At 47.3% G+C, this 16,579-nt stretch overlaps 1 protein-coding gene across 1 annotated transcript in view; it reads left to right on the top strand.

The window, feature by feature from the left end:
• The first annotated feature begins 192 nt into the window (after positions 1 to 192).
• The window catches only part of pnpla7b (patatin-like phospholipase domain containing 7b), a 153,161-nt gene continuing 136,774 nt past the window's right edge, over positions 193 to 16,579 (top strand). The window contains exon 1 of the mRNA XM_078425947.1: positions 193 to 435. Coding sequence (XP_078282073.1) covers positions 393 to 435 — 43 coding nt within the window. The 5' untranslated portion in view covers positions 193 to 392. The remainder of the gene's footprint in view (positions 436 to 16,579) is intronic.

The following is a 16,579-nucleotide window of genomic DNA, read 5'->3' as shown; positions in this document are numbered from 1 at the left end:
CGGCGGTTGGTGGCGCGGGGCGGGAGCACGCGGCGCGCGGGCCTATCAGAGCGGGGCGAGAGCGCGCGGGGCGGCCGGTTGGTGGAGGCGGGAGCGCGCGGGGCGCGGGCCTATCAGAGCGGGGGCGGGAGCGCGCGGGGCGGGCGGTTGGTGGAGTCGGGAGCGCGCGGGGCGGGCGGTTGGTGGCGCGTGGCGGGAGCGCGCGGGCCTATCAGGGCGCGGCGGGGGCGCGCGCCACAAGCCGCCCAGTGTTGGGTCAGCGGCGGGACGGACAGATAGGCCGAGGCAGAGGCCCAGCGCACACCACAAGCAAGCAAGCAGGCAGGCAGGCCCAGGGGACCGGGGGCAAAGGGGCGAGCCGAGGACCGACCGACACCCGGCCAGCAGCGCCCATGGACACCGTGCCGCCCGACCCCGACATGATGCTCGACCCCGGTGAGACTCACGACGATGTTGCCAGGACTAGAGCCTCGGGACTGAGCTATGTCTATGACAAGAGGTTGTGCAGGCTGGGTCTCTACTCCCTGCAGCGCAAGAGGATGAGGGGTGATCTTATAGAGGTGTAGAAATCATGAGAGGAATAGATGGGGTAGATGCACAGAGTCTCTTGCCCAGAGTAGAGGAATCGAGGAGCAGAGGACACAGGTTTAAGGTGAAGGGGAAAAGATTTAATAGGAAACTGAAGGGTAACTTTTCCACACAGAGGGTGGTGGGTGTATGGAACGAGCTGCCAGAGGAGGTAGTTGAGGCAGGGACTATCTCATCGTTTAAGGAACAGTTAGACAGGTACATGGATAGGACAGGTTTGGAGGGATATGGACCAAACGCAGGCAGGTGGGACTAGTGTAGATGGGACACGTTGGGCCGAAGGGCCTGTTTCCACTCTGTATCACTCTATGACTCTGGGTGAAGGTCCTGGGTTCGGAGCCACGTCCCACCTAGACGCTGGCTGAACTGTAACTGCCCTGGGCTCCTGAAGAAGGGTCTCGTCCCGAAACAACACCTCTCTCTCTCTCTCGATGCTGCATGTCCCGCTGAGTTACTGCAGCATTTTGTGTCCAGCTCCAGCTCTCTGCCTGGCTTCAGCCTCAGAATTAAAAGATATTCTTTTCGGACGAAGATGAGGAGAAATGTCTCTAGCCAGACGGTGATGAAGTTGTGGAATTCATTGCCACATTGCCTGTGGAGGCCAAGTTAATGGACATTTGTAAGGCACAGATAGATAGATTCTTGATCAGTAAGGGTGTCAGGGTTATGGGGAGAAGACAGGAGAAAGGGGTTGAGAGGGAAGGTAGATCAGTCATAATTTAATGGTGGAGTCGACTTGATGGGCCAAATGGCCTAATTCTGCTCCTTGAACTTATGAACTCCAGCCCTGCACACAGGCTCTCTCTGATAACTGGCAGGAAAGGACACAAAGGGCTAGAGTAACTCAGCAGGTCAGGCTGCGTTTCTGGAGAATATGGATATGTGACATTTCGGTTTGGGACCCTTCTTCAAACTCCTATGCACGTTGATCAATCTGAAGAAGGCCCAAAACGTCAACTATCCATGTTCTCCAGAGATGCTGCCTGACCTGCTGAGTTACTCCAACACTGTTTGTGTCTTTTTGTGTATTAACCATCATCCGCAGTTCTTTGTTTCTAAGTACTGGCAGGAAAACTGATCTTTAAAAAAATAAACACATTTTCTAACTGGTGACAGTTTGCAGAACTCTGAAATATCAAAGGATGTCGGTTTCCAAGTATGAAAAATTACAACGTAGCTACAGACCTCATATATAGGAAGGAACTGCAGACACTGGTTTATACGAAGATAGACACAAAGTGCTGGAGTAACTCAGTGGTCAGGCAGCATCTCTGGAGAAAAAGGATGGGTGATGTTTTGGCTCAGGATCTTTGTTCAGACTGAAAGTAGAGGTGCTCTAGCTTGAGAAAGTAGAGTACCTCAGTAGGTCAGGCAGCATGTCTGGAGAACATGGTTAGGGCCAGTATCTCTGGAGATCCATGTTCTCCAGGGCTGCCACTGTCCTGCTGAGTTAGTTCAGGCACCTTGTGTCCAAAGTCATTGAATAATTGATTCCCTTCTTGGTAAGCAAGGGAATGAAAGGTTATTGTGGGTAACTGGGAATGTGGAGTTTAAGGTACATTGAGATGTTTTGTGATGTTTTGTTATCAAATGGGAGAGATGGCTTGAGGGACAAAGTAACCTACTGCTACTCATGTGTAACTCATTGGTATTTACATGTGGTGCGTCCATCCGTAAGAGTGCATTCGGGTATAAGAGGATGTGCTTGGTTATAGAGTAAACCCTCGTCGACCTCTTTATAATGGATTTCGGTTATAGTGGACTGTCTCTCAGTCTTTCCACTGACTGGAAAGCATAAAACAAAAAAACTTTTAACTGGGACTTGGTAACGTGTGAATAATAAACTACACCAAACTGAAGTTACCCTAAGGAAGGCCGTTGGACTGACAAGCCGTTGAGACTGACAATTAATTGAGCCTGACAAGCCGTTGCTTATCTCTATTAAACAATGTAACAAACAGTCTTTAATATTTTTAACCTGCAGTGAGAAAAATACATTTTGTACGCTCAGCAGATTAGGCAGTGTCTATGGAAGGAGAAATGGAGTTAACGTTTAAGCTCAATGTCCCTTTACCTTGAATTCTGGCAGATAGTCGTGGGAATCTCACTTAGAGCGAGACAGGGTTTCCTCACACCGCCACCCCTACACCACCACCCCTACGCCACCACACCACCACCCCTACGCCACCACCCCTACGCCACCACCCCTACGCCACCACACCGCCACCCCTACGCCACCCCGCCACCACACCGCCACCCCTACGCCACCACACCGCCACCCCACACCACCACCCCTACGCCACCACACCGCCACCCCTACGCCACCACACCGCCACTCCTACGCCACCACACTGCCACCCCTACGCCAAAGATCTCCCATTTTGCTCTTATTCACTGGCTGCAGGAATCAGGAGCAGTGGTTAAGGTCTTTTCCGAGCTGCACTGGACAAGGTGGTGCCAAGGCGGCCTTCTTGTGCCGCTGCGCTGAGTGGTGAGGCAGGTCCCACTGGGTTCACAGTGACCCGGCAACCAGGCTGTGATATCAATGGGGGGAACAAACCCGTACTCGGTTAAAGCAAACAATCAGCAATAATGGACACCATTCTCCCCCCCCCTCCCTCCCAATATGGTCTGTTATAACGAGGGTTTACTGTATGTGTTTTTGTTCATAAGTGCAATTGCCCTGAGGAAAATAAGGCTTGGATGTAAACTGGGTGCTGCAAATGGGAATGGGTGCACAGGTGCAAAAACTCAACAATTGCCATATAAACACGCAGCTGCTTTTGAGTCGTTTATATTTTTAGAGTCACTTGAACCGGGTTGACAGTCTGATTAGCAGCGTACAACTAATAAGGTCATAAAGAATAGGCGTAGAATTAGGCCATTCGACCCATCAAGTCTATTCTGCCATTCAATCATTGCTGATCTATCTCTCCCCCCTAACCCTGTTCTCCTGCCTTCTCCCTATAACCCCTGACACCTGTACCAATCAAGAATCTATCTATCTCTGCCTTAAAAATATCCACTGACTTGGCCTCCATAGCCTTCTGTGGCAAAGAATTCCACAAATTCACCACTGGCTAAAGAAATTTCTCCTGATCTTCTGAAAAGAACGCCCTTTAATTCTGACGCTATGACCTCTAGTCCTAGACTCTCCCACTAGTGTAAACATCCACTCCACATCCAAACTATCAAAGCCTTTCACTATTCTATTTGTTACAATGAGGTCTCCACTCATTCTTTTAAACTGACAAACGCTCATCAAAGGTTAACCTACTCATTCCTAGGATCATTCTTGTAAAACATTTATGGTGCAGAGATGATGATAGGAGCATTAATGTCATGGCGAATTCAACATGCTGAAGAACATTGTTGCTGGCTGACCTTTGCTACATTTACTCACATCTTGTAGTTGGGAGATGATAGTGTTTTATCAAAATTATGTCTTTGTACATGTACGCTGATAAGGTAGTGGGTGTGTTCGGATATAAAGTTCAAAGCGCACAAATTCACATCTCGTTTTGGAAATCACATGTTTTTGCTATTTAAACAAAAACAAAATGCCAGGAGTAGTTTCAAGTGATATTCATGAAGTCAATTGAAGAGTTGATCGGGGTCATTGTGTTGTTGCCTTGTTTTATAGTGCCTGCTGTATATGCTTGGTTATGAGGTCAACTTTCACCCGGCATTTTACTCTGTATGGTGAACAGAGATTTCATAAAACGTGGGCTGTTTGTTCAAACCAATGTAGCGATGAGACCACACCTTAATAAAGCTTGGATGGTTCAAAGTACCTAGCACTTTGGTGCTGGACTGGCAGAGTTTCTGAATAATTGATTATTACTCTTATTAATTGAATATTGCTGCTATTAATACAGCAACACAATTTAATCTTCATTTAGATATTAATATAAATTTTCCAGTGAACCTGGTGAGGTAGACACACTGGGAGATAAATGGAGATAAACAGACCAAAAAGTCACCCATTCCTTCTCTCCAGAGATGCTGCCTGTCCTGCTGAGTTACTCAAGCATTTTGTGTCTATCTTTGATTTAAACCAGCATCTGCAGTTCTTTTCTACAGAGTTTAAAGGGAGCGCAGAAAACAAAATGCAGTGGGTTTAAAAGGAATGCATAAAAGAGTGAGTTTATATGGAACACAAGAAGTGGGGTTGTAAGAAAGCGCGGGAAATAGGAGCCCCCAAAAGTGTTTTAAGGGAGTGCTGGGAATGTTGTCTCTGGTGGGTTAAAGAGGGCGTGGGAAATGGGGCCCTATGGAGCCAGACTTGAATAATATTGTATACCAGCTTCTCGTATACTCTACGTTGCATGTCTTTTACGGTGCAGAAATTATGATAGGAGTATTGATGCATTATGTGTCACCTGCTAAAATCTGTGGTGCATTTTGCATTCCAAATCTATGGAAAGTTGAACTACTAATTATTTTGAATGAACTAGTATTTCTTTGATTAGTACGGGTGTTGGGTTATGGGAAGAAGGCAGGATAATGAGGTTAGGACGGAGAGATAGATCAGCCATAATTGAATGGTGAAGTAGACATGATGGGCTGAATGGCTTAATTTTGCTCCTATCACATGATCTAATGATTATCATGACATTCATTCATTAAATCCAGTAGTGAGATGGCACAATCACCATGGACCATTGCTGTAGGCCACAGGAAGGCTCAGCTTTAAGAAATTATTCAAATGGTTTGACCGAAACGTCACCCACTCCTCTCCAGAGATGCTGCCTGACCCGCTGAGTTACTCCAGCATTTTGTGTCTACCTTCAATTTAAACCAGCATCTGCAGTTTTCTTTCCTACACAAATGGTTTGCGGGTATCTGGGATATAAAATTTTATAAAAACTCCCCTTCCACCCACATTCCTTTCTCTAGCTTCACAATTCGCTACACTTCAAACTTATTGACTCTTGCCTTCTGCCTTTCCATCTCTCGCCTTTGTCCCACCATCTGTCTATCTGAAAAACATTCCACACCCTTGTCCACCTATTACCTGCCAGGGTTTGTCCTGCCCTTCTTCTCTTAAAGCTTTCCTCCCCCACCCCCTCCACAATCAGTCTGAAGAAGGGTTCCGACCCAAAATATCGCCTATTCATTGATAGACGCAAAGTTCTGGAGGCAGCATCTTTGGAGAACATGGATCAATGACATTTTGGGTTGGGACCCTTCTTCAGACTCCAGAAATGCTGCCTGACCCACTGAGTTACTCCAGCACTTTGCGTCTATTTTAAACCATCATCTGCGACCATCACCGACCTCATCACCTCCGGCGATCTACCCCTCAGTGCCTCCAATCTCATAGTTCCCCAGCCCCGCACGGCCCGATTCTACCTCCTACCCAAAATCCACAAACACAACTGTCCCGGCAGACCCATTGTCTCTGCCTGCTCATGCCCTACCGAACTTATCTCTACCTACCTCGACTCCATCCTCTCCCCCCTGGTTAAATACCTCCCCACCTACGTCCAAGACACCTCACACGCTCTCCATCTCCTGGATAACTTCCGGTTCCCAGGCCCCCACTCCCTCATTTTCACCATGGATGTCCAGTCACTCTACACCTCCATCCCCCACAAGGATGGTCTCGAAGCCCTCCGTTTCTTCCTCGACCGTAGAACCAGCCAATCCCCATCGACCAACACTCTCCTCCGCCTAGCAGAGCTGGTTCTTACCCTCAACAACTTCTCCTTTGACTCCTCCCACTTCCTCCAAACCAGAGGCGTAGCTATGGGCACTCGCATGGGCCCTAGCTACGCTTGCCTCTTTGTTTGGTACGTCGAACAATCCCTGTTCCAGACGTACACTGGCCCCATCCCCGAACTCTACCTCCGCTACATCGACGACTGCATTGGTGCTACCTCTTGCACCCATGCAGAACTCACTGACTTCATACACTTCACCTCCAATTTCCATCCTGCCCTTAAATATACCTGGACTATCTCTGACATCTCCCTCCCGTTTCTGGACCTCACCATCTCCATCACAGGAGACAGACTAGTGACGGACATTTACTACAAGCCCACCGACTCGCACAGCTATCTGGACTACACTTCTTCCCACCTGGTCCCCTGCAAAAAGTCTATCCCCTACTCCCAATTCCTCCGTCTACGCCGCATCTGCGCCCGTGATGAGGTGTTTCAGACTAGGGCTTCCGAGATGTCCTCGTTCTTCAGAAAACGGGGCTTCCCCTCCTCCATTATAGATGAGGCTCTCACTAGGGTCTCTTCTACATCCCGCAGCTCCGCTCTTGCTCCCCCTCCCCCCACTCGCAACAAGGACAGGATCCCCCTCGTTCTCACCTTCCACCCCACCAGCCAGCGGATCCAACATATCATCCACCAACATTTCCGTCACCTACAACGGGACCCCACCACTGGCCATATCTTCCCATCCCCTCCCCTCTCTGCGTTCCGCAGAGACCGTTCCCTCCGTAACTCCCTGGTCCACTCGTCCCTTCCTACCCAAACCACCCCAACCCCGGGCACTTTCCCTTGCAACCGCACGAGATGCAACACCTGTCCCTTTACCTCCCCCCTCAACTCCATCAAAGTACCCAAACAGTCTTTCCAGGTGAGACAGAGGTTCACCTGCACCTCCTCCAACCTCATCTATTGCATCCGCTGCTCTAGATGTCAACTTATTTATATCGGCGAAACCAAGCGCAGGCTCAGCGATCGCTTCGCTGAACACCTGCGCTCGGTCCGCATTAACGCAACAGATCTCCCGGTGGCCCAGCACTTTAACTCCCCCTCCCATTCCCAGTCTGACCTCTCTGTCATGGGCCTCCTCCAGTGCCATAGTGAGGCCCGCCGGAAATTGGAGGAGCAGCACCTCATATTTCGCCTGGGCAGTTTGCAGCCCGGTGGTATGAACGTCGACTTCTCCAACTTCAGATAGATCCTCTGTCCCTCCCTTCCCCTCCTCCTTCCCAGATCTCCCTCTATCTTCCTGTCTCCACCTATATCCTTCCTTTGTCCCACCCCCGACATCAGTCTGAAGAAGGGTCTCGACCCGAAACGTCACCCATTCCTTCTCTCCCGAGATGCTGCCTGATCTGCTGAGTTACTCCAGCATTTTGTGAATAAATCAATCTGCAGTTCCTTGTTCTACATGTCATGTGACCTGTCCATGTGCTCCAGAACTGCTGCCTGATCCACTGACTTACTCCCACACTTTGTATCTCCGTCTGTAAACCAGCATCTGCCATTTCCTTGTTTCCTACATAAACATTTTTAACCTGTTTCAAGGCTCTCATTAAAGCTTCTGGAAATTCAGGGTTGGTCAGGCATTGACCCTGGAGAGAGAAGTTGAGTCATGTTTTGGAAGCTGTTCCTCAGAATGCTTGCTCAGTTTTTAGTTTAGTTCAGAGATACATCGCGGAAACAGGACCTTTGGCCCATTCTGTGCCGACCAGCGATCCCCACACACTTGCACTATCCTGCACACACTAGGGACAATTTACAATTTTATCAAGCCAATTAACCTACAAACCTGCACATCTATGGAGCATGGGAGGAAACTGGAGCACCCGGAGAATACCCACACAGGTCATGGGGAGAACGTACGAACTCCGTACAGATATCACCTAGTCAGGATTGAACCCAGGTCTCTGATGCTGTGAGGCAGCAACTCTACCGTGAGCCTTCATCAAAACTGCGTAACAGGGTGAGGGCAGAGAATTCGGAACAGGAGTGGGTGAGTTACATTGACTGTTGAGTTAAAGTTCTACAGAGTAGTCACCCAGTTATTGTTCCCTTTGCTCTGCCCTCTATAGGCAAAGCCTAGCTCCAATGTTATCTATAAATTTGCCGGTGACACAACTGTTGGCTGAATAGATAGCTGGTGTTAAAGAGGAGTGTTACCTGCACATGTTGATCTGGCGGGCAGTTGTACCCTCTGCACATGAGCCAAGGACAGAGATTTGGTCTATGAATGTGTGCGGAGAAATTATTATACAGGAGCAAGCAATCTGACCAGGTCACTACAAAAGCAAGTGGTGAGGGAGCAGTAATAAAGTGGAACCAAATCGTGTAATAGCTGGGAATGCTGTGTGCTGTGATAGATATCACACTCCATGCCCTCTTGCTGCTCTCACAGGCAGGAAGTACTGAAGCTCAAACATTCCCCACCACGGACAGGAACAGCTTCTTTCCTACAGCTAGCAGGTTCTTAAACCACCCTGCACAACCCTAACCCTAGCTTGGCAACAGAACCCTACAGACCATCTTGTTTTACAATTGTGGTTTGCATTGTAGGTAGTTCTGCTATAAGGCTTGTTTCCAGTCTGTGAATTGGATATAGTGTGATTGATGAATTAGGGAACACTGTTCCAGAAATATGCAACCTGAAATATCACCTATCCATATTCTCTAGAGATACTGCCTGACCCGCTGAGTTACTCCAGCATTTTGTGCCCTTGATGTAAACCAGCAACTGCAGTTGCTCGTTTTTACTATGGGGCATTACCGGGGCCAAATTGGCTATAACAGTTCTTGTCCCATGGATAGAACAGGTTTGGAGGGATATGGACCGAGCGCAGGCAGGTGGGACTAGTGCAGCTGGGACATTGTTGGCTGGTGTGGGCAAGTTGGGCCGAAGGGCCCGCTTCCTCACTGTATCACTCTATGACTCTATAACACAATTTAGATCAGGAACTAGAGAACAACATAAAAGTTACTTTGGAAATTGACAGGCAGGAAAAACAGTCTAAGGCACAAAACAGACTTCTACGTAATCTCACATTATTCCCTTAAGAACAGACTATCAGCTTCACGACAGCCGGCCATTAACATTGATAAGCAATCACTTCTATTGACACTTGTTGAATGATACTCTATTAAACAATGTAACATACGGACTGTAGTAATTTTAGTGTGCTGTAACAAAGATAAACTTAAAACTATTAAAATGACCGTTACTTTTTGCAAATACTACAGGGGAATTTTTGTTTTGTGAGTGAAAGTCTCTGAAATAACCCCCTTTTTGAAATTAACATAATTATTCAATGTTTCTTAGGAAGACAATTGCATTCTAGTAGAGTATAGCCACTGTCAGTCTGAAGAAGGGTCTCGACCCGAAACATCAGCTATTCCTTTTTCTCCAGAGATGCTGCCTGACCCGCTGAGTTACTCCAGCATTTTGTGTGTATCTTCAGTGTAAACCAGCATCTGCAGTTCCATCCTACACATTATAGCTGCTACGTCTTCTTTTGGGCACAGTCTTTTTGTTTTAATTGTTGCAATTAACCTGCCAGCACTCCTTTTATTCTGTTCACTATCCTGTCCCCAACCCAACTTACTGATTCGCAAGGGTGTTGGTCCCAGCCTTACTTCAGTTGAAATAGAATTGCTCCCTTATTTCCACATGGTGACTAAGTATCTCTTCAATAATTCAAGAGAGGCCGTCAGTAACTGGTTCATCCCCATGCCAGTTTCCATGTAGCTGACCCAACATGCCCAGAATTATTACCCTCAAGATCACAGTAATTTGTCTTTGTGTGGTGTCCATGTCCCTGTGATGCTCCTGGAATCCTGTAGATTTTCATTGCACCTGTAATCACGGCATTTGTGCATATCATAACCTTGACTGAAGTTGTCTCTAGCTGTGACTGGAATCCATAAGGCTATGTGCCTGTCAAGTGTCCAAGTTACAGACAGATTGTGACTGGAGAAGGAGCAGAGAGATGAAAGATCAAAATGTTAAACATCATGTGGATACTAGGTTCTGCTGGAAGAGTTTGAGGAGTCAAAGTTAAAATGCAGAATCTTGAGGGTAATAATTCTGGGCATGTTGGGTGAGCTACATGGGGCTGAACCTGTTGCTGACGAACTCTCTTGAATTATTGATGGGATACTTAGTCACCATGTGGAAATAAGAGCAATATTTCAACTGAAACCCGGATGGGACCAACCCCTTGTGAATCAGTAAATTGGGTTGGGGATAGGACATTGAACTTACAATAAAAGGAGTGTTAGCAGGTTAGTTGAAGCCAGTGGTTTTTTGTTCTCTTTGAATATAACTAAGTTTAAATAAAATCATTCTTGGAATCTAGACTGGCAAAGCAGCCACAGCAGCAGCTCTACTCAATAACCAAAAGTCTGTAGTCTCTTTTTGCTCTGGTTTATTTAATTCACATGTTTAAACCGTAATGTTGTATTCTTAATGTTTTAATGTTTTATGCTTTATTCTTAATTGTTTATTGTATGTTCGTGTTGTTACTTGCGAAAGGAGCAGGGCACATTCCTTGTATGTGTACGTACTTGGCCAATAAACTTATTCATTCATTTATTGTCCATCTCCTTGGGAAGTAGTCGTAAATGGCCTTCTCAACTCTGTGATCCTACTTGTGAAGGTATTCGCATGGTGCAATTGGGAAGGATGTCCTAAGATATATTTGACCACACCTTAATAAAGCTTGGATGGTTCAAAGTACCTAGCACTTTGGTGCTGGACTGGCAGAGTTTCTGAATAATTGATTATTACTCTTATTAATTGAATATTGCTGCTATTAATACAGCAACACAATTTAATCTTCATTTAGATATTAATATAAATTTTCCAGTGAACCTGGTGAGGTAGACACACTGGGAGATAAATGGAGATAAACAGACCGAAAAGTCACCCATTCCTTCTCTCCAGAGATGCTGCCTGTCCTGCTGAGTTACTCATGCATTTTGTGTCTATCTTTGATTTAAACCAGCATCTGCAGTTCTTTTCTACAGAGTTTAAAGGGAGCGCAGAAAACAAAATGCAGTGGGTTTAAAAGGAATGCATAAAAGAGTGAGTTTATATGGAACACAAGAAGTGGGGTTGTAAGAAAGCGCGGGAAATAGGAGCCCCCAAAAGTGTTTTAAGGGAGTGCTGGGAATGTTGTCTCTGGTGGGTTAAAGAGGGCGTGGGAAATGGGGCCCTATGGAGCCAGACTTGAATAATATTGTATACCAGCTTCTCGTATACTCTACGTTGCATGTCTTTTACGGTGCAGAAATTATGATAGGAGTATTGATGCATTATGTGTCACCTGCTAAAATCTGTGGTGCATTTTGCATTCCAAATCTATGGAAAGTTGAACTACTAATTATTTTGAATGAACTAGTATTTCTTTGATTAGTACGGGTGTTGGGTTATGGGAAGAAGGCAGGATAATGAGGTTAGGACGGAGAGATAGATCAGCCATAATTGAATGGTGAAGTAGACATGATGGGCTGAATGGCTTAATTTTGCTCCTATCACATGATCTAATGATTATCATGACATTCATTCATTAAATCCAGTAGTGAGATGGCACAATCACCATGGACCATTGCTGTAGGCCACAGGAAGGCTCAGCTTTAAGAAATTATTCAAATGGTTTGACCGAAACGTCACCCACTCCTCTCCAGAGATGCTGCCTGACCCGCTGAGTTACTCCAGCATTTTGTGTCTACCTTCAATTTAAACCAGCATCTGCAGTTTTCTTTCCTACACAAATGGTTTGCGGGTATCTGGGATATAAAATTTTATAAAAACTCCCCTTCCACCCACATTCCTTTCTCTAGCTTCACAATTCGCTACACTTCAAACTTATTGACTCTTGCCTTCTGCCTTTCCATCTCTCGCCTTTGTCCCACCATCTGTCTATCTGAAAAACATTCCACACCCTTGTCCACCTATTACCTGCCAGGGTTTGTCCTGCCCTTCTTCTCTTAAAGCTTTCCTCCCCCACCCCCTCCACAATCAGTCTGAAGAAGGGTTCCGACCCAAAATATCGCCTATTCATTGATAGACGCAAAGTTCTGGAGGCAGCATCTTTGGAGAACATGGATCAATGACATTTTGGGTTGGGACCCTTCTTCAGACTCCAGAAATGCTGCCTGACCCACTGAGTTACTCCAGCACTTTGCGTCTATTTTAAACCATCATCTGCGACCATCACCGACCTCATCACCTCCGGCGATCTACCCCTCAGTGCCTCCAATCTCATAGTTCCCCAGCCCCGCACGGCCCGATTCTACCTCCTACCCAAAATCCACAAACACAACTGTCCCGGCAGACCCATTGTCTCTGCCTGCTCATGCCCTACCGAACTTATCTCTACCTACCTCGACTCCATCCTCTCCCCCCTGGTTAAATACCTCCCCACCTACGTCCAAGACACCTCACACGCTCTCCATCTCCTGGATAACTTCCGGTTCCCAGGCCCCCACTCCCTCATTTTCACCATGGATGTCCAGTCACTCTACACCTCCATCCCCCACAAGGATGGTCTCGAAGCCCTCCGTTTCTTCCTCGACCGTAGAACCAGCCAATCCCCATCGACCAACACTCTCCTCCGCCTAGCAGAGCTGGTTCTTACCCTCAACAACTTCTCCTTTGACTCCTCCCACTTCCTCCAAACCAGAGGCGTAGCTATGGGCACTCGCATGGGCCCTAGCTACGCTTGCCTCTTTGTTTGGTACGTCGAACAATCCCTGTTCCAGACGTACACTGGCCCCATCCCCGAACTCTACCTCCGCTACATCGACGACTGCATTGGTGCTACCTCTTGCACCCATGCAGAACTCACTGACTTCATACACTTCACCTCCAATTTCCATCCTGCCCTTAAATATACCTGGACTATCTCTGACATCTCCCTCCCGTTTCTGGACCTCACCATCTCCATCACAGGAGACAGACTAGTGACGGACATTTACTACAAGCCCACCGACTCGCACAGCTATCTGGACTACACTTCTTCCCACCTGGTCCCCTGCAAAAAGTCTATCCCCTACTCCCAATTCCTCCGTCTACGCCGCATCTGCGCCCGTGATGAGGTGTTTCAGACTAGGGCTTCCGAGATGTCCTCGTTCTTCAGAAAACGGGGCTTCCCCTCCTCCATTATAGATGAGGCTCTCACTAGGGTCTCTTCTACATCCCGCAGCTCCGCTCTTGCTCCCCCTCCCCCCACTCGCAACAAGGACAGGATCCCCCTCGTTCTCACCTTCCACCCCACCAGCCAGCGGATCCAACATATCATCCACCAACATTTCCGTCACCTACAACGGGACCCCACCACTGGCCATATCTTCCCATCCCCTCCCCTCTCTGCGTTCCGCAGAGACCGTTCCCTCCGTAACTCCCTGGTCCACTCGTCCCTTCCTACCCAAACCACCCCAACCCCGGGCACTTTCCCTTGCAACCGCACGAGATGCAACACCTGTCCCTTTACCTCCCCCCTCAACTCCATCAAAGTACCCAAACAGTCTTTCCAGGTGAGACAGAGGTTCACCTGCACCTCCTCCAACCTCATCTATTGCATCCGCTGCTCTAGATGTCAACTTATTTATATCGGCGAAACCAAGCGCAGGCTCAGCGATCGCTTCGCTGAACACCTGCGCTCGGTCCGCATTAACGCAACAGATCTCCCGGTGGCCCAGCACTTTAACTCCCCCTCCCATTCCCAGTCTGACCTCTCTGTCATGGGCCTCCTCCAGTGCCATAGTGAGGCCCGCTGGAAATTGGAGGAGCAGCACCTCATATTTCGCCTGGGCAGTTTGCAGCCCGGTGGTATGAACGTCGACTTCTCCAACTTCAGATAGATCCTCTGTCCCTCCCTTCCCCTCCTCCTTCCCAGATCTCCCTCTATCTTCCTGTCTCCACCTATATCCTTCCTTTGTCCCACCCCCGACATCAGTCTGAAGAAGGGTCTCGACCCGAAACGTCACCCATTCCTTCTCTCCCGAGATGCTGCCTGACCTGCTGAGTTACTCCAGCATTTTGTGAATAAATCAATCTGCAGTTCCTTGTTCTACATGTCATGTGACCTGTCCATGTGCTCCAGAACTGCTGCCTGATCCACTGACTTACTCCCACACTTTGTATCTCCGTCTGTAAACCAGCATCTGCCATTTCCTTGTTTCCTACATAAACATTTTTAACCTGTTTCAAGGCTCTCATTAAAGCTTCTGGAAATTCAGGGTTGGTCAGGCATTGACCCTGGAGAGAGAAGTTGAGTCATGTTTTGGAAGCTGTTCCTCAGAATGCTTGCTCAGTTTTTAGTTTAGTTCAGAGATACATCGCGGAAACAGGCCCTTTGGCCCATTCTGTGCCGACCAGCGATCCCCACACACTTGCACTATCCTGCACACACTAGGGACAATTTACAATTTTATCAAGCCAATTAACCTACAAACCTGCACATCTATGGAGCATGGGAGGAAACTGGAGCACCCGGAGAATACCCACACAGGTCATGGGGAGAACGTACGAACTCCGTACAGATATCACCTAGTCAGGATTGAACCCAGGTCTCTGATGCTGTGAGGCAGCAACTCTACCGTGAGCCTTCATCAAAACTGCGTAACAGGGTGAGGGCAGAGAATTCGGAACAGGAGTGGGTGAGTTACATTGACTGTTGAGTTAAAGTTCTACAGAGTAGTCACCCAGTTATTGTTCCCTTTGCTCTGCCCTCTATAGGCAAAGCCTAGCTCCAATGTTATCTATAAATTTGCCGGTGACACAACTGTTGGCTGAATAGATAGCTGGTGTTAAAGAGGAGTGTTACCTGCACATGTTGATCTGGCGGGCAGTTGTACCCTCTGCACATGAGCCAAGGACAGAGATTTGGTCTATGAATGTGTGCGGAGAAATTATTATACAGGAGCAAGCAATCTGACCAGGTCACTACAAAAGCAAGTGGTGAGGGAGCAGTAATAAAGTGGAACCAAATCGTGTAATAGCTGGGAATGCTGTGTGCTGTGATAGATATCACACTCCATGCCCTCTTGCTGCTCTCACAGGCAGGAAGTACTGAAGCTCAAACATTCCCCACCACGGACAGGAACAGCTTCTTTCCTACAGCTAGCAGGTTCTTAAACCACCCTGCACAACCCTAACCCTAGCTTGGCAACAGAACCCTACAGACCATCTTGTTTTACAATTGTGGTTTGCATTGTAGGTAGTTCTGCTATAAGGCTTGTTTCCAGTCTGTGAATTGGATATAGTGTGATTGATGAATTAGGGAACACTGTTCCAGAAATATGCAACCTGAAATATCACCTATCCATATTCTCTAGAGATACTGCCTGACCCGCTGAGTTACTCCAGCATTTTGTGCCCTTGATGTAAACCAGCAACTGCAGTTGCTCGTTTTTACTATGGGGCATTACCGGGGCCAAATTGGCTATAACAGTTCTTGTCCCATGGATAGAACAGGTTTGGAGGGATATGGACCGAGCGCAGGCAGGTGGGACTAGTGCAGCTGGGACATTGTTGGCTGGTGTGGGCAAGTTGGGCCGAAGGGCCCGCTTCCTCACTGTATCACTCTATGACTCTATAACACAATTTAGATCAGGAACTAGAGAACAACATAAAAGTTACTTTGGAAATTGACAGGCAGGAAAAACAGTCTAAGGCACAAAACAGACTTCTACGTAATCTCACATTATTCCCTTAAGAACAGACTATCAGCTTCACGACAGCCGGCCATTAACATTGATAAGCAATCACTTCTATTGACACTTGTTGAATGATACTCTATTAAACAATGTAACATACGGACTGTAGTAATTTTAGTGTGCTGTAACAAAGATAAACTTAAAACTATTAAAATGACCGTTACTTTTTGCAAATACTACAGGGGAATTTTTGTTTTGTGAGTGAAAGTCTCTGAAATAACCCCCTTTTTGAAATTAACATAATTATTCAATGTTTCTTAGGAAGACAATTGCATTCTAGTAGAGTATAGCCACTGTCAGTCTGAAGAAGGGTCTCGACCCGAAACATCAGCTATTCCTTTTTCTCCAGAGATGCTGCCTGACCCGCTGAGTTACTCCAGCATTTTGTGTGTATCTTCAGTGTAAACCAGCATCTGCAGTTCCATCCTACACATTATAGCTGCTACGTCTTCTTTTGGGCACAGTCTTTTTGTTTTAATTGTTGCAATTAACCTGCCAGCACTCCTTTTATTCTGTTCACTATCCTGTCCCCAACCCAACTTACTGATTCG

The sequence above is a fragment of the Rhinoraja longicauda genome, chromosome 31, assembly GCF_053455715.1.
Source record: "Rhinoraja longicauda isolate Sanriku21f chromosome 31, sRhiLon1.1, whole genome shotgun sequence".
NCBI classification, from domain to species: domain Eukaryota; kingdom Metazoa; phylum Chordata; class Chondrichthyes; order Rajiformes; family Arhynchobatidae; genus Rhinoraja; species Rhinoraja longicauda.
This window is presented reverse-complemented; position numbering and strand designations above follow the sequence as displayed.